Source organism: Dipodomys spectabilis, unplaced genomic scaffold (genome assembly GCF_019054845.1).
Source record: "Dipodomys spectabilis isolate Male_0828 unplaced genomic scaffold, ASM1905484v1 ptg000006l, whole genome shotgun sequence".
In the NCBI taxonomy this organism is placed as follows: domain Eukaryota; kingdom Metazoa; phylum Chordata; class Mammalia; order Rodentia; family Heteromyidae; genus Dipodomys; species Dipodomys spectabilis.
Window position 1 is genome coordinate 6,512,260 of NW_024870683.1, and position 18,502 is coordinate 6,530,761.

Below are 18,502 nucleotides of genomic sequence, written 5' to 3' on the forward strand. Positions count from 1 at the left end.
CTTGGCAAATGTTCTATTTGAGTCAGACCTCTAGCCCAAGGTAGCTCTTTTTGTATGGGCCTTTGGTATCAATTAGACAAAACAATTCTTTTTTTTTTTTTTTTTTTGGTTGTGGGACTTGAACTTTGGGCCTGGGCGCTGTCCCTCAGCTCTTCAGCTCAAGGCGAGCGCTCTACCACTTGAGCCACAGCACCACTTCTAGTTTTCTAAGTGGTTTATTGGAGATAAGAGTCTCACGGTTTTTCCGGCCTGGGCTGGCTTTGAACTGTGATCATCAGATCTCAGCCTCCTGAGTAGCTAGGACTACAGGCATCAGCCACTGACTAAAACGATTATTTTTTTTAAAGGAAGTTTATTTTTAATCAGAAGTCTTAGAATGGATACCAAGATTATGTAAAATGGCTATAGGAATAACTTGAAAGCCTTCAAATCTCTAAAACAAAACAAAAAATGCTTACTAGTTACCTGACAGAAAGACAAAAACAACAACAAAAAAACACAAACCTCTTCGTTTTAAATCTGGGGAAAGTGATGAGGCAGTGAGTGTTTGGTAAAGGGAGAGAATTCCTGCATTGGTAAGATCATGCAGTCAGATCAACCCAAAAGGAGAAATTTCCTGGAGGGCAATCCTGTGTGAAAAATGAGGTTGCCAGGTGTAGACAGGCAACAAGTGGCCATGCCTGGGTGAGCTGTGAGAGTAACAGCTGAAGATGACACCTGAGCAGAGGCATGGTGATGCCTGCAAGGATTAGATAGTGACACCTGAGAGAGTGGCAGTGTGACATCTGCCTTACCAAGTGTTCTTAAATGTTTATGAGAGTAACTGTGTCAGATATCTATAATTTATGTCAACTTTCCACACTGGTTTCAGATGTCTTTCTGCCTGTACAACACAAGGATTGCAGATTCAGGGAATATCAATGGCAATAAAGAAAACCTTATATTGAATAATAAATTTCTTAGGAACAATAAACTTTTCCAAGACGGAGAGGTTACTCAATGCAGACTGTCCATTAAGCAGAGTTGTGGAGCTAGGGATGTGACTCAGTTACAGAGCATTTGTCTAGCACGTGCAAGGCAAGGGCCTGGTTTTGATACTCAGTACTAAAAAGAAAACAAAAACAAACAAGGCACACTACAGTCCTTAGCCAGAAAAAAGATTTTCTCACACTGTACTTTTCTCATTTAATAGGTCTAATCTCTAGAGACAATGGAATCATGAGGACCAGACTCACTTGACACTCATGGCTACATGAAGAAATGTTGCTATAGTTTAATAATGCTCACAGCCTTAGGGGAGACCGGCATATCCCACACACGGTGCCACTCCCGACTTTGTCATCACTAGAAAAAGGCCCTTAGCTGATCTTCTAAAATGGCCACATTCAGATGCTTCTGTGTTTAGATCTCAAATATAAAGTTTCAGCCCTCAGTGATAAGTAAAACTTACCTATTTGTACTAGGAAAAGACATTATTTAAAAAGCTGCAAATCAATGGTGGGTCACCTTGCCATTTCACATCCTAAGACTTAACTCTTCTTGTTTTAGACATAGTCTCACTATGTGACTAGCTTTGATCTTCTGATTTTTCTGCTTTAGCTTTCCTTGGGCTAGGATTATAGAAATGCATCACCACACAAGTCTTAACTATCAGTTTTGAAAAGGTAATGACAGCATTTTGCACAAAGACTGCTATTTGAGGTTAAACAACAGCCTTCCAAATATCCAATTTTAGGTGAATAATAATAGAAGATATTGCCAGAAACATATTAACCCAGTGAATGTCTTTTTCTTAATTTCTTGAGAATAAAAATTCAATACAGTGAAAAGGGTATGAATCCCAACTGGAATCTGTCAGCCACTAGCTATCTGGTTCTCAGATTCAATTTTAATCTGTTTTCCATTTGGAAGATGAAGTTTACAATCTTTACTTTATTTCATGATGATTCAATGACATGTATTTACATTAATCTCTACTAAATGCTTGGTAGATAAGTGTCAGTGAACATTTACAATTATTATTAGAGTAAATTGAGAAGGCAGGCATGAAAGACTGAGAGTAGAATCAGCTAGAGAAGCTTTAACTTTGTTATTCTTTGCAGACATTTCTACTTTGCCCAACGCCACTGTCATTCCTGGTCCCTTGAGCTTGGTCAGAGGCTCAGACACTTTTCTCTGGAAGGCTGTGCTTGAATGTGTACTAGGTAAGGTTTGTCAGGTTTTTGGCGGGTCCTAGCCTTTTCTCTATTACATGAGTTTCACTTGCTGGACATATTAGAAAAATGACTATGATGGCTGCATATAAGAATCACCTGGGGAGCTTCTAAAAGAATGCTCACCCTCATATGTGGGATGTAAAATGACACGGATGCTTTGGAAAACAGTATAGTAGTTCGTCCAAATATATGACCCAATAATTCCACTTCTAGGCATACACCCAAGAAAACTGAAAATATATATCTCCACATAAACTTTTATACTTGATATTCATAGCAACATTATTCATAGTGACCAAAAATGGAAACAACTCAAATGTCCACCTCATAAATAAATGTGGTATATCCATACAATGAGACATAAATCAGCCATAAAATGGAACTTCCATAAAAGGAAATACTGATGCCTGGTACAACACGGATGAACCTTGAAAACTGCTAAGCAAAAGAATCCAGAGACAGCTGGGCGCTGGTGGCTCACGCCTGTAATCCTAGCTACTCAGGAGGCTGAGATCTGAGGATCGTGGTTCAAAGCCAGCCCGGGCAGGAGAGACCGTGAGACTCCTATCTCCAATAACCATCAGAAAAACCAGAAGTGGCGCTATAGCTCAAGTGGTAGAGCATTCGCCTTGAGCTGAAGAGCTGAGGGCCAGTGCCCAGGCCCAGAGTTCAAGTCCCACGGCGGACCAAAAAAAAAAAAAAGAATCCAGAGACAAAAAGTTACATATTGTTCTGCTTATGATATACCAAACTAGGCAAATTCATTTAGAAAGAAATCGGTGGTTGCCAGACATTTGCAAGAGAAATAGAATGATTACTAATGAGGGTTTCCTATGGGGGTGATATAAACTTCTGAGATTAATGGCAGTGATTGTACAATTTTATGAATATGCTTTAACAATTTTTGAATCTTATATTTTAAAAGGCTGTATATGCTTGGAGTTGTAGTGCATATCTATAATCTTAGCATGTGGGAGGCTGAAGCAGGGCGTTTGCAAGTTTGAGGCCAGCCTAAGCTGTAATACCTTGTCTCAAAATTAAAAAAAAAATTAAAAAGGTGATTTATGCTATGTGAAGTATATCTTAAAGTATTTTAGCTGGGAATGTGGCTCAGTAGTAGAGTGCTTGCCTAACGTACATGAAGCCCTGGGTTCAATTCCTCAGTACCACATAAACAGAAAAAGCCAGAATTGGAACTGTGGCTCAAGTGGTAGAGTGCTAGCCTTGAGCAAAAGAACCTCAGGGACAGTGCCCAGGCCCCTGAGTTCAAGCCCCAAGATAGGCAAAAAAAAAAAAATCATATTTCAAAACCCACTTATGTATTTTAGAAAGGTGAAATTTATGGTATGTGAACTATATTTCAATTTTAAGATAATTATAATGCCCATACCTAGGGCCTACATTGGGATTCTTTTTTTTTTTGCTTAAAAAAATTTTATGCCAGTACTGGGACTTGAACCAAGGCTTGCTGTCCCATAGCTTTTTCTACTCAAGATGGATGATCTACCGCTTGAGCCACACTTCCGCTTCCTGCAATGTTTTATTTCTTCGTCTGGGTATTTGATTCTAAGGTAACTGTTTCTTTATACTATACATATTTAGATCTCATGTATTTTTCTGAATAGTGTTATTTTTTACAATAAAAAGAATTAGATAAGTTTTGGACAAGAAAAAAGACCTGTAGTTTAATGTAAAGCCAGGATTATAGGGGGATGTAGCTCAATGGTAGAGCACTTGCCTAACATGTGCAAGACTCTGGGTTTGATTTACAATAAACACACACAAACACATAAACAAATATGCACACACACACACACAAATTTCAGGGTTGAAGACCATTCAAGGAAGGTTCACCAATATATATTTCTACAAAAGTTAATAAATGCCTAGACTACCTCTATAAGCAAAAAAATTAAAATAAAACCTAACTATGACCAGTTGATGAAATATGTGTACAGTATTGAGGATAGTATGTTAGAAAATGCTTTAGGGCTGGGAAGGTGGCTCAGTGGTAGAGTGCTTGCCTTGCATGCATGAGGCCCTGGGTTCGATTCCTCAGCACCACATAAGCAAAAAGAAAAAAGCTGGAAGTGGCTCTGTGGCTCAAGTGGTAGAGCGCTAGCCTTGAGCTGAAGAGCTGAGGGACAGTGCCCAGGCCCAGAGTTCAGGCCCCATGACCGGACCCCCCCCCCAAAATGCTTTATTCTCTACCTTTTTATATATTTCAGTAGTGTTCAGATTTCATAATGAGCAAGTATTACTTTTATTGTCTTAAAATGAGAAGTTTTAATTAAAGATGATTTTTTTTGTTTTTTAAAATGTTTTTTATTGTTGAAATACTGTACAGAGGGGTTATAGTTACATGAGTAAGGTTAAAAGATAATTTTTAAATTCCTTTGGAAACATACACAAAACTACTAATAAAACCAGTTTCCTCAGACAAAGGGCATGGAGGGAATTTCTATTATACCCTTTGAATTTTGAGCCCTTGTGAAACTATTAGTTATTAAAATCTTTATATTTAAGTAAGAACATTTATATTCTAGAGCTCAATGCCACAAAAAAAAACAAAAAACAAAAAACAAAAAAACCCATAATAGCAGCCTTTAAAACTTGGGCTATGTTTTAGCTTCTCTCTCATGCCCCACCTCCACTCTATTTACCCCGTGGGGAAATAAGCTCTGCTCTCAAGAGAAGACTGGTGCTTCCCAAATGTGAAGTGATCTGCTTTATCTAGATCTGAGGCCATCACACTTGCTAGGCAACAAAATGAATTCCTTCCCTGAACTTAGGCTCCATAGGGGTGTAATGAAGAGAGAAGAAGCAATTACCTCTAAGAGGAACTCCACACTGTCCACCTGGAGCTCCCGAAGTCCCACTATCTGTACCATGTGCTTGCTATCCTCTCTGGCAAAGAGCCTGCAGATGCAAAAATAAGGTTTGTGTAACAGTATTGCAGTGATAAACATAGTGCTTGCTTCCCTAGAAACCATTCTACCAGTCTGCCATCTGGATGGGATAAATATCCTTCCCCCCCACCTCCAATCCTCTCCTCCTGACTTCATTCTTAGACTTCAGTGATGGTCTTTGATTTTTGTAAACAAAATTAGAACAGCCCATTAACTCAAGCCTATGCCAATTAGTGGATGGCATACTCCTGGCTACCATGATTGGTTTAGAAAGATCTTTGCTATCCAACTAAAAATGTCCTGGTTTTTGTTTGTTTCTCTCTGCAAAGAGAAAGCATGTGGTCTTGGGAGCAGTAGCAGCCATTGTGTATCTAAAAAGAGAACTAGGTTCAGGAAGCTAACACCTTACAAGTGGAAATAGATAAAGAAATTGGGTGTCTATAACATCTCTGAGCTTCTGGAGTAAACTAATGCTGAAGCTTGACTGCCCTCTAGGCTTTCCAGTTATTTGGGTCAATGATTTCCTTAATTGTAAGTGCGAGTGTTACTAGGGTTATCTTTTATTTGCAACTGAAGGAGTCTGGATACATCATCTTCTCGTCTTTTTTCCTTTTTTTCTCTCTTTCTCTCTCTCTTTGAGACAACATCTTGCTATGTAGCCCAGGCTAGCCTCAAACTTGTGATTCTCCTACTTCAAACCCCCAAGTGTTAGGATTACAAGTGTGAACCACCATGTCCAGCTCTGGTACATCTTCTAGAGGTGCAAGGAAAAACTCACGCTAAGTAAGAACACAAGGCCCTGAGTTCAAGCCTCACTTCTGGTATCCCCCAAAAGAAGCAGACTTAGCAAATATACTTGGATAAAGTCCCATTATTACAGAAAATATTTTATTAAAATTGTAAGAGCAAACATAAGAAAGGGTACTATCAGTAAACGAATATTTAGAAGCCTAGGAAAGGTAGGAAACAAAAAAATCACATTAAGCAATTACTCAGATTTATTTATTTATTTTTTTTGGTGGGTCCGGTCGTGGGGCCTGAACTCTGGGCCTGGGTGCTATCCCTCAGCTCTTCAGCTCAAGGCTAGTGCTCTACCACTTGAGCCACAGAGCCACTTCCGGCTTTTTTCATTTTGCTTATGTGGTGCTGAGGAATTGAACCCAGGGCCTCAGGCATGCAAGGCAAGTGCTCTACCACTGAGCCATCTTCCCAGCCCTCAGATATTTTTTGAAAAAACAACAACAAAGCCACACCCATAATCTAAGACACTTGCAGAGTGTCAGTCTTTGTTTTGATTCTGAGAAAAGCTTCAAACACAGGAGTTAGTGATTACTCATCCCTCTAGCTACAATTTAAAAAAATGCAAACATATAGGACACAGAGGTCAATAATTTGGTAATCCACTAATGAACTTCATCCACAAACAGCTGAATATCTGTCTCTTCACTTGAAGAAACAAGAGAGAGGAGTGGGGGGAGGGAGAGAAACAACAGTAGTGGCTTTTGTTTTCATGCCAAATGTTCTTTAGGAAGTGGCCATTAAGATCAGAAAGGATGGGGCTGGAAAGGTAGCTCAGTGGTAGAGCGCTTGCCTTGCATGCATGAGGCCCTGGGTTCGATTCCTCAGCACCACATAAGCAGAAGAAGAAAAAAGCTGGAAGGTGGCACTGTGGCTCAAGTGGTAGAATGCTAGCCTTGAGCTGAGGGACAGCACCCAGGCCCAGAGTTCAGGCCCCACAACCAGACCCAAGAAGATCAGAAAAGGCTTTAAAAAAATTGCTTTGAGACAGGGTCTTGAGATGTAGCTTAGGCTAGACTGAAACCCCATGTAGTCTAGGCTGACCTTGAACTCAAAGTCCTCCTGCCTCAGCTTTCTGAGTGCTAGGGTTACAAGCAGGTTCCATGTGCAAGGGTGTTTTTTTTTTTGTGGTTGGTCATGGGGCTTGAACTCAGGGCTTAGGCGCTTTCTCTGTGTTCTTCAGCTCAAGGTGAGCGCTCTACTGCTTGAGCCACAGCACCACTTCCGGTTTTCTGGTGGTTTATTGGGGATAAAAGTCTCATGGACTTTCCTGTCCGGGCTGGCTTGTTCACCGCCATCCTCAGATCTCAGCCTCCTCAGTAGCTAGGATTACAGGTGTGAGCCACCAGCATCTGGCAAGGGTTTTTTTTTTTTTTTTTTTTAAACATTATGAAATCTCCCTTTTCACTGGGCTAGTCCACAGGATAATTCTCTAAGCCCACTTGCTAGCTTCTTTAATTATGCTGTATAATATCTTAGTATCCCTCTATGATGGTGCTGCCATATCATGGTCTCCCTACTAAACTAGAACTGTTTGCCTATCCCATTCTACTGCTTGCCTAGAACACACAGAACTTGAACTTCACATTAGGCAGCTTTATAGAGGTCTGAACGTCTTGTGGAGGTGAGTAAGGAGGTTTTCCACATGCCTCAGGTCTGGATCAATGTGTTAGGACAATATTAAAGGGGAAGAGAAGTAGGAAACATATTTATACTTCTTCCATTATACTTAATCAAAGGAAGAAATTTAAATACATGTTGATTTTTTTTGGCTTCCTTTTCATAGAAAAAAGGGAAAGTCCTTTGATAGACATTAGGACATTTTCTATTTAACATATTAATAGGAGGTTAATTTACTTTTTTCTCTAGTTGAATTGACTGCATGAATCCCATGCAGGAGACTCTTATTTCACCAAAGAACACTAATGCACCTAAGCCCACGTGATTGAAGTGATTCTGTGGAGCTCTGGAACAATAGTGAGCAGATTTACAGCTTCCCACTCATATCCGCTACCTTTTTCTTCTATTTAGGAGGTCATAAAGCTGTCCACAGTAAATTTCATAGAAGCTGATCCATACAAAGAGGTGTCTTCTTGGCTGAGACACTTCTAGTTGTCTGAATATATCTTTGGCAGCCAGAGCATACAGTCCTGGGTTCTGTTGAGTTCCTATCATGGTGTAGGTCTTTCCAGCACCTGTTTGTCCATATGCAAAGCAAGTAGCATTGCCTCTGAGAAAAGAATAACATGAATCACATATACATATTTAAGGTACTAATTTACATACTGATTTTGTTTTTTGAGGGGTGGAGAGTAGCACTAGAGTCTGACCTTAATCTTACACTTACTAGGGAAGTACTCTACCTCTGAACCATGCCTTCAGGCCTTTTTGCCTTCATTATTTTTTGAGATAGGGTCTTATTTCCTGCCAGAGCTCAAACCTGGACCTTGATTCTCCTATTTTTAACTTCCCATTGTAGCTGGTATAATCAGTGTGTACCATCATGCCCAACTTCTTCCACTGAGATGGAGTCTCATGAACTTTTCTGCCTGGACTGGCCTGGAGCCAGCACAAAACAAGGAGTCTCTGTCTAGCAAATGCAAAGCCCTGAGTACAAACTCCAGTATTCCTCCATTCCCCCCCACGAAAGAACCACTTGTTCAACAGGAATTTACCAAATTCCCACCCCATACTAGTTGTTTTAACAAATCCTAGAAAAGATTTAAATTTAATCTGGAAAGATATATTTGGTAAAAGAAGTAATAGAGAATTAAAACAAATGTAGTAATTGAACATCATATGATTAATAGGATGGTAGCGACTACTCACATGAAAGAGCAAGTTTATATGAAAGTAAATGTAAGCAAATGTAAGCAAAGCATCGGAGGAAGGACTTATGAGAATAAGGCACTGGGCTAGGCCTTGAAGGGAGAAGCTAAGAAGGCACAGAGCCTCAAGCAGAGGGCACACCAGCACAGTAAATTTGGTGCATCAGGCATTCCAAGTCTTAACTGAAAAAGTTTTTAGCCAGGTGCCTGTAATTCTGGCAACTCATGGGGCTGAGATCTGAGGATTGAGGTTCGATGCCAGGTGGAGCAGGAAAGTCTAATCTCCAATTAATTAATAAAAGCTGGACATGGAGATATGGCTCAAGTGGTAGAGCACTATTGTTGAGCAAAAGAAGCTGAGGGACAGAGCCCAGGCCCTGAGTTCAAGCTTCAGGACCAGCAAAACACACACACTACAGACATACAGACATATAGACACAAAGACAGACAGATACACACACATACACACAGAGTAAATAAATAAACAAAATAAAACTTGTTTCTTTTCTCTCCCTTGCTAATGGCCTTAGGAAAAAAAATCATTTTACTTCTGTTTGGGCCTAGGCTTTCTCTTTCCATTCTTTTGTTTTTTGAGAGAGGGATGGTGAGTTGGGATGGGAAAGACAGACTCCCTATATAGTTCATGTTGGCTTCAAACCTCCTGACTGCTGGGATTTGTAAGTGTTTGTTACTACACATGGTCTGAATTTTTACTTCTGTCAGTAAAGTAAGAAGTTACTTCCTTTTCCTAATGTCCTATGATTATAAGTAACAATCACTATTCTTGCATGTCAGTATGTATTCATTCTGTAGAAGTGGTATAGAAGAGGCAGGAGACTAAAATGTCGATCACAGTTTAAGAGGAGAGCATGAATGAAGTTCTGAGTTCAAGCCCCTCTACTATCATAAAAAAGAAAATATTCATACAGGTTTATTCACAACACCCCCAAACTGGAAACCACCCAAATATCTGTCAATAGGAGAGTGGATAAACAAATTGTAGTATATTCATAGGAGGTACTTTTTTTCTTCAGCAACAAAAATTATAGATATATGCAAATATATGCACTAATATAAAATTATGCTAAACAAAAGAAACCAGGCATAAATGAATGTGTTGCAAGAATCCTATTTCTACAACATTTTAGAATAGGCAAAACTTATTATTTTTTTTTTTTTTTGGGCCCGGTCATGGGGCCTGAACTCTGGGCTTGGGCGCTGTCCCTCAGCTCTTCAGCTCAAGGCTAGCGCTCTACCACTTGAGCCACAGCGCCACTTCCGGCTTTTTTCTTTTTGCTTATGTGGTGCTGAGGAATCGAACCCAGGGCCTCAGGCATGCAAGGCAAGCGCTCTACCACTGAGCCACCTTCCCAGCCCATAGAATAGGCAAAACTTATTGACTGTAACATGTCGGTGGTTACATAAAACCTTGAGGTAGCTGGGTGCTGGTGGCTCATGCCTTTAATCCTAGCTACTCAGGAGGCTGAGATCTGAGGATCACGGTTCAAAGCCAGCCCGGACAGGAAAGTCCAAGAGACTCTTATCTCCAATAAACCACCAGCAAACCAGAAGTGGTTCTGTGGCTCCAGTGGTAGAGCGCTAGCCTTGAACTGAGGGACAGTACCCAGGCCCAGAGTTCAAGCCCCACAATCAACGAAAAACAACAACAAAAAACAACCTTCAGGCCTTGAGGTAGAATAGAGACTTAATAAAAGGGAACACAAGAGATTTTCTGGGATGATGGATTTATTGTACATCTTACTCAAGTATAAGTCACTTGTATATACATGACTCTCAAAATTAATCAAAACTAAATACTATATATGTGTTTTAGTATATGTAAATAATCCCTCTACTTTAAAAAAGAATTACCAATTTCAAGCCCCACGACTGACAGAAAAAAAAAAAAGAAAATAAAAAAATTACCAAAAAAATGGTTAAAGTTGGAATGTAGCTCAATTGTAGGAGAACTTACTTAGTATGTGAAGTAGTAGTTTAGGCCTTAGGTTCAATATCCAGCAACACCGAGTAACTTAATATAGGAAGGAAGGAAGGCAGGAAAGAAGGAAGGAAGAGAAGGAGAAAGTAAAGGAGAAACGGAAGGAAGGAAGGAAGGAAAAGTTGAAATTCTTTGGAATCAGCAACTCTAGCAGGATGTTTTTCATTTTTTTCTAGTACATGGTACATTTTAAATGTATAAATAGCTTCAGTACTTTTCCTGTCCCATTTAATGTTTAAGTATGGATAATTATTTCCAAGAAGAATATATATATGAATATTTAATAAGTGCTGGGTACCGGTGGCTCATGCCTATAATTCTAGCTATTCAGGAGGCTGAGAGCTGAGGATTGCAGTTTGAAGTCAGTCCAGGCAAGAAAGTCCATGAGACTCTTATATCCAATAAACTCAGAAAAAGACAGAAATGGCACTGTGGCTCGAGTGAGAGAGAACTACTTGAGCACAAAAAGGCTCACGGACACAGCCCAGGAGACCCTGAGTTCAAGCACTAGGACCAGGGAAAAAAAAGTGACATTCACTTATGTATCCTAGTGAAAAAATTGTAGCCAGAATACATAACTCCTATCATCAGACTTCAGGCTAGTATAGCCATTTAACCTTTGAAGTTTGAAGAGTGATAAAATTTTTGACAGCTTATACTTTGCAAATAAAGTGTCATCAGTGTCAAAGGAAATTTTGATATAATTGTGTGTGTGTGTGTGTGTGTGTGTGTGTGTGTGTATGCTGGTAATAGGGCTTGAACTCAGGGCTTGAACTACTCAAAGCTAGTGCTCTACCACTTGAACCCCAACTTCAGGCTTTTTTGCTGGTTAACTGGAGTTAAAGAGTCTCATGGACTTTCCTGCCCATGCTGACTTTGAACCATAATCCTCAGATCTCAGCCACCTGAGTTGCCAGGGTTACAGGTGTGAGTCACTGGTGCTTGGCTGCTGTAAATATCTGAATGTTTGCCAACATCTATAAATTGAGACTCTGCATCTTTTTAAAGTGTAATTTAAATTCATTAGATCAAAACACAAATTCATGTTTAACTCAGAAGAACAGAAGAAAGGATAATAACATTTATAAAGGAATTTGGTTCATAGAAAATAAAAAAGCAAAAGAAGCAAATAATTTTTCTCACCCACTGAAAACATGCTGAATGAGCGGGTGCGCAGTCTTCATGTACACATCCCAATTGGTGCAAGCCTCACCAAAGACTTCATCAAAGTAAAAAACGTGCTGAAAAATAAATGGGATTTTTACAGAGATTCCTTTTAGATTTTCTTCACCACTATTCTAGTTAACACGTTAAAATTTTAAAGACATTTCTAAACAATAGTAACTATGATAATTCAGACAAGTATTCAGTTAACTAGTAACTATGATAATTCAGACAAGTATTCAGTTAACTATTAAAAGATAGGGCTTTTGTTTACTTGAGATCTCTATAGCTATGCTATTAAAATGCATACAATTTTTGCTCTTTCCTTGTGTGAGAGCTGTTCCTAGGGCTTGAACTCTGGGTCTGGGTGCTGTCTGCTGTCCCTGAGCTTTTTTGCTCATGGCTAGCACTTTACCACTTGAGCCACAGCAAGATATAACCTATGGAATGAAAATCCTCCCTTAGAATTCCCCCAGATTTTCAAACATATTATCCTTACCTCGTCTAAAAGTGTAGGCCTTATAGAATTCAGTTCCTCTCCCAGACCTGGGGAGGAATGGCTCATGGTGTATGTGTCTGTGTGTGTGTGTGTGTGTGTCTCATGGTGTGTGTGTGTGTGTGTATGTGTGTGTGAGAGAGCGCGCGTGTGTGCATGGGTGTGTGTGTGTGTGTGCGTGTGTGTATTACTGGGGCTTGAACTCAGGGACTCATGCTTGCTGGGCAACACTTTACTACAACTCTCTGACTTCATTTGTTTTTCAGATTCAGACCTAAACTTTTGTTTGGGCAATCTGGGGTGGGACAGTGATTTGCCTTTACCTTCTAAGTACCTAGGATTACAGGCATGCATACCACATCCCGTATTCTGTTGAGATAAGACACCGTTAACTTTTTGCTTGAGTTAGTCTCAGACAAAGTCTTCCTCCTCTTTTTCTCAATTAGCTTGGATTACAAGTATGAGCCACCATGCCTAGCTAGGGTTGACTAACACTTGTACTCATCAATTTACTTCCCTTAGGAAAAAGCAAAAATTTCCAGGTACTGGTGGCTCATGCCTGTAATCCTAGCTATTCAGGAGGCTAGATCTGAGGATCAAGGTTTGAAACCAGCCAAGGCAGAGAAGTATGTGAGACTCTTATCTCTAATTAACCACCAAAACGCTAGTTCCATAAACATTTATTGCCCAGCTGGTGGAATGTATATTGCATTAGGCACTTGAAGGGGCCCAATGACCAATGACCATTGACTACAAGAAAAAATTTAAAGAGAAGATATGTAGTCAATTCACAGGGAAAAACATACTTCCGATGATTGGGAAAGATATTAGGAAAAAGACTATACTTAGACTTACCATAGGGGAAGAAGAGGAATTTGAGAGGAGAACAAGGGAGGGAGGGAAAGAGGGAGAAGGCACAGGTAAAGTATGAACAAAGAGTCAAAAGCAGAAGGAATTAATTGCTTAATGTTTGAGGAAAAGCAGGAATTAAATGTGGTTCAAATACAAGATTTGGTTAGTTGACAAATGAGACACAGTTTATAATAATGAGTTAGGACTATGTCACAGAGGTCTTGGGACATCAGCCTTAAGAGGGTTGACAGAATTCTCATCGTTAATTCATAAAGAGACAGTAAAGAATTTTGCAAAGGAGAAGAATAATCTGAGCCACTTCACTAGAAGATTAATCTGACCTCACAATTGAATGGATGGGGAATAGGGACACTAGTAATTCAACGGTGAGGTCAAAGAAGAGTCTCAATTAGGTGAGGACAATTGAAATACGGAGATGAAAAATTTGGCAACTGATTAGATGTGAAGAAAGAAAGGTTCCGAGATGCCTTCTAAATAAAAAAAATCATGGTTATTTGCAAAGAGATAGATAGGAGGCCCATTACATTTGAGTGTAGGAAGCATTAATTCAATAGCTATAATTATTTACATAAGTTAGAGGCTTATCATATTGGCAACCCAACTATATCCTAATAATTTCAAGCCTGATAGGGCTGGAAGCATTACAGCATAATTGCAGTCCATACACAAGGAATAAGTGATAAGGTCCTATCTTCTGTCATATTTGGGACCCACTCTAGACCCACTCTAAATAGCTAGTTAATAGAGACAGATCTACAAAACGAGACTTCAGTCAGTTTATTATGGATTTATCTACTCCAGGTTCAACTCTTGTTTTGTGTATCATAACACTACATTAGGATGGAAATTTGTTAGGTTATCTGAGAAGAAACTCGGACCACAAAGCCAAGATTATCAGGTAGAGACAGTCTCTGAAAGTTAGGAGGTAAGAGAATAATAAATCTGTGCAGAATGATAAAGAGATGTGAACTTTTAGTGCTATAAAAAATGTGATTATGTTACTCAAAATGGAATGACCTCTGAAGCTGAGCTACAAATACATGAAGATTCATTATGCTTTTGGTTAGGCTTTAAAAGGGCAATAATAAGGATTTAAATGTATTAGAAAATCTGGTTTTAGTGATTATTATTTATATGTAATTCATGTGGTCTCTAAGCAATGAAATTAATTTGTCTCAAGATGTCAATTATTTTTATGATAAATGAGATCATATTAAATAATACATTTTTATTATTAAATATGAAATCAAAAGGAGGCAAAGAGAAGAAGGGAGGGAAGGAGCAAAGCGGGAAGAAGAGAGGGAGGGAGAGATAGGTAGATATGGAGGTAGAACTCAAGTGTGCACTAACTGGTCTACCATGCCACCACAAAAAATGAAACGTTATAGATATATTTGCCACTTCTCTAGAAAATTTAATTTTTATTTATTTATTTTTTTTGCTTATGTGGTGCTGAGGAATCGAACCCAGGGCCTCTGGCATGCAAGACAAGCACTCTACCACTGAGCCACCTTCCCAGCCCCTCTAGAAAATTTAAAAAACAGAAATGAATGTAGGAATGTACATTTTTATTTCATTTCACTCAGAATAAGACAATTTTTTCTTATAAATGTTCATGAATAACTTTAGCTCTTTATGAAGCACCCCACAAAGCACTTATTAACAGAATTAATATCTTTCTTTTCAATAGGATTTAAATGCTGGCTTTTTTTTTAGATACATTATATACACTTGAACATTTTCTTTTTTTTTTTGGATCCAGTTATGGGGCCTGAACTCTGGGCCTGGGTGCTGTCCCTCAGCTCTTTAGCTCAAGACTAGCGCTCTACCACTTGAGCCACAGCACCACTTCCAGCTTTTTTCTTTTTTGCTTATGTGGTGCTGAGGAATGGAACCCAGGGCCTCATGCATGCAAGGCAAGCGCTCTACCACTGAGCCACCTTCCCAGCCCTCACTTGAACATATTTTATCACTGAGGTTGGAGTAACACCTAGTTTAGCCTTGATATGATCAGAGTTTCATAGTTTCTTATTTTCTTTTTCAAGTACAACTTTTACTGTAAAGATCCATCTTTACAGTATATATAATTATAAAATTGCCTTGCTGACTGAATTTTATTTTAAAATACGTTTTTATCAGATTACAAAAGTACTGACATATGTTTATTTATTACCTGTGATAAGATATACTTAGAATGGATAACACTGATTGCCTTCAAGGATGAGATGGGGTTAAAGGAACACTTTTGCTTCATATCCTTCGGTACTATTTAATTCTAAAACAGGTGAACATACTTTGTTCAGAAGTTTTTACTTTTTATATAAAACTATTGCAAATTGCTGAAAATATTAAAAATATGAAAAGAAATAAAAACAAAGTCAAATTGTTAATTTTGCTACCCAGTGATAACCCTATTAACTTCTCAGAATACAGCAGTGTAATCTTTTTTTATTTTTTAATAAGTTGGAAAGTAAGCTGGATTTGATGGTTCATATCTATATCCCCAGCTGCTCAGGAGGCAGAGTTCAGAAGGATTGAGTATGGATGCCAGCCCTAGCAAAACAGTTGGTGAGGCCTCCATCTTTACCAATAGCTGGGCATGGTAGTTTGTACCTCTTATCCTTGCTACAATGAGAAACTAAAATAGGGCCTAGGATTGTTTCCAGGCAGGTAACAAGACTAATTCAAAAGTAATAAAATACAGTGGTAGGGTTGCGCTTGCCTAACGAAAGTTCAGACCTTGAATTCAACCTTTAGTACTACTAAAGCAAGCAAGCAATAACGAACAATATACTTCTTAGGTGATGAACATGAATTCATTTTTATCCATTGAACTTAAAATCCACAGGCCTTTTGTTAAGGCAGAAGAAAGAGGGAGAGAAGGAGGGAAGGGAGGGAGGGACAGAGGGAGGTAGGAGGCAAGGGAGGAAGAGAGAAAGAGAGGAAAGGAGGAAGGGAGGAAGGGAAAAGGGAGGGAGGAAGGAAGGGAAGAAGGGAGGGAAGGAGAAAAGGATGAGAGAAACTGAATAGACTAGGTGCTGCTAAGTGATAAAGTGCTTTCTTAGCTTGTGAGTCTCTGGATTCTATTCTTAGTATTGTGGGGAAGAGATTGATCAAAAATAAAGTTTTGGTTCTTTGTTTTTCACTTATTAATATAATAAATGTTAAGAATTATCATATTTGCAAAGTAACAAGATTTGAAAAGGCTCCTACCATTTCAAAAAAACCTATTGTTTTAGAGCTGGGATGTAGCTCAATGGCAAAGCACTTGCCTAGAAATGTGCTGGATTCGATCTCTAGTACCAAAAAAGAAAAGACCAAAAAAAGAAAAAAATAAAGAAAAGAAAAAGCATTGTTTTAATCCTTGATTAAGTTTAAAATAAAACCCAAAGAATCTAGAATCAATATTTAACAGCAAGTTTACTCTGAACCACTCTTTTCTTCTTTCTTTCTAGGGAAGGAAAAAAAAAGAAAAAAAATCCTAACATTTTCATATTATAGCATTGACAGGTAAGGACTTTGACCTATGAGAGCAAAGGTCCAAAGTTCAAACAGCAGAGAAAATGCCATGGAAACTATGGGTATTCAATAAGTATTGATCAATGTAATGACAAAGAAGTAAGGTTATTGTGTTTGGGGATAATGGAAAAATACAAAAGATAAGATGATGCCTCCTTGAGGGAATTACTGTGACTGAAGCATCATTAAGAAAGTCTTGGGTAGATGATGATTGGATAGAGCTATTACTATAGCAGTAAGTAGCCACGGAACTAGATAGCAGTACAACTAATTGGTCATTTAGACCATCTTCAAAATAAATACCTCCCACTGAAACCTAATAGACTGTGCATTGATCAACAATCAATGAGACTGTTAAAGTGATTGGGTTGGTTGTACAGTGGTCTAGTAATTTATTGCCTTACAAAGATGTGGTGGATTACTTTGAATGTCTCTGTGAAATCCAATTTTGGTAAACCAAAGGGAAAAAAGGAACAATACAAGTTCGACAGAGGGGGAAAGTTTTAACACTCTGACTGCAGCATTAGGAATTTATTCCAGTAAAGAGCTCAGTTGACTAAAGTGAATTGCCAGCTCGCTAGCTACTCAACACTTTTTTTTTTAACCTATCACTGGGTTTTGAGGCAAAAGCATGAAAGAATGGGGGAGAGAAGGAATGAGGAGGAAAAGGACTGAGGGAAAGGTAAAGATGGTGAGAAGAACATATGAATGAATGAAAGAATGGTAATAAATAAACATTTCAAGGAGGCAGATTCAGAGTAACAGAGACTAAATTCCAAAAACTTAACATCTGGTGGATTATTTATCCTCTGTTTAAAGTGATTCACAACCGTTGTACAACTTAAGAAGTCTCTAGCATGATCTCTCCCACTGTGGAGTCTGCTGCTTCCCATGAGATTAAGGAGTTGTTGCAAGAGCACCTACTAGCTTGGAATAAATTATTTTCAATACCAGACTGATCCTCATAATCATTTTAGCAGGAGTAAACATTTTTAGCCTGAGCCAGTTTTTTTTTAAACCCTTATATGTTAGATGTCAAAATATATCTCTATATTTACTTTATATGTACAAAATGGCCTAATCAGAGCCCAATTTCCACCAATTACATTTAAGGTCAATACAGTTGAGAATCAACATAAACAATTGGAAGGCAATCTGGTGTTTTGTTGCTCAAAAAGATATTGCTCAACATTAAACACAAACCATACTCAAGAACTAAGCATAGTAGTCACCCTTCTAATCCCAGCACTCAAGAGGCTAAGGCAGAAAAATGAGTTTAAAGCCAGCTTGAGCTACGCAGCTACTCTCTGAAAGGTCTGAAAAGGACTCATGGTCAGCAGAGTGAGTTCACAATTTGAGATGTAGGCAAAAATGAAGAACAACTATGTATCATCACTCTGGGGCACAGGTTTGGCAACTAATTCTGTCTACAACTACTTATTTGAATTCTTTTTATCCTCCCACCCTCCCCTTCTGCTGAAAATGTGTAATTATATTCATATAAAGCATGCTAAATAGGGGCTGGGAAGGTGGCTCACTGGTAAAGCGCTTGTCTTGCATGTATGAGGCCCTGGGTTCGATTCCTCAGCACCCCATAAAAGCAAAGAGAAAAAAAAAAAGCCAAAAGTGGCGCTGTGGCTCAAGTGGTAGAGCACTAGCCTTGAGCTGAAGAGCTGAGGGACAGCACCCAGGCCCAGAGT

At 38.9% G+C, this 18,502-nt stretch overlaps 1 protein-coding gene across 1 annotated transcript in view; it reads right to left on the bottom strand.

Moving 5' to 3' along the window:
• Kif24 (kinesin family member 24) overlaps positions 1-18,502 on the bottom strand; it is a 48,735-nt gene that overhangs the window by 12,969 nt on the left and 17,264 nt on the right. Inside the window, exons 4-6 of the mRNA XM_042696473.1 lie at positions 11,894-11,991; positions 7,938-8,153; positions 5,048-5,135 (exon numbers count right to left, since the gene is read on the bottom strand). Of these exons, the coding sequence (XP_042552407.1) occupies positions 5,048-5,135; positions 7,938-8,153; positions 11,894-11,991 (402 nt within the window). The remainder of the gene's footprint in view (positions 1-5,047; positions 5,136-7,937; positions 8,154-11,893; positions 11,992-18,502) is intronic.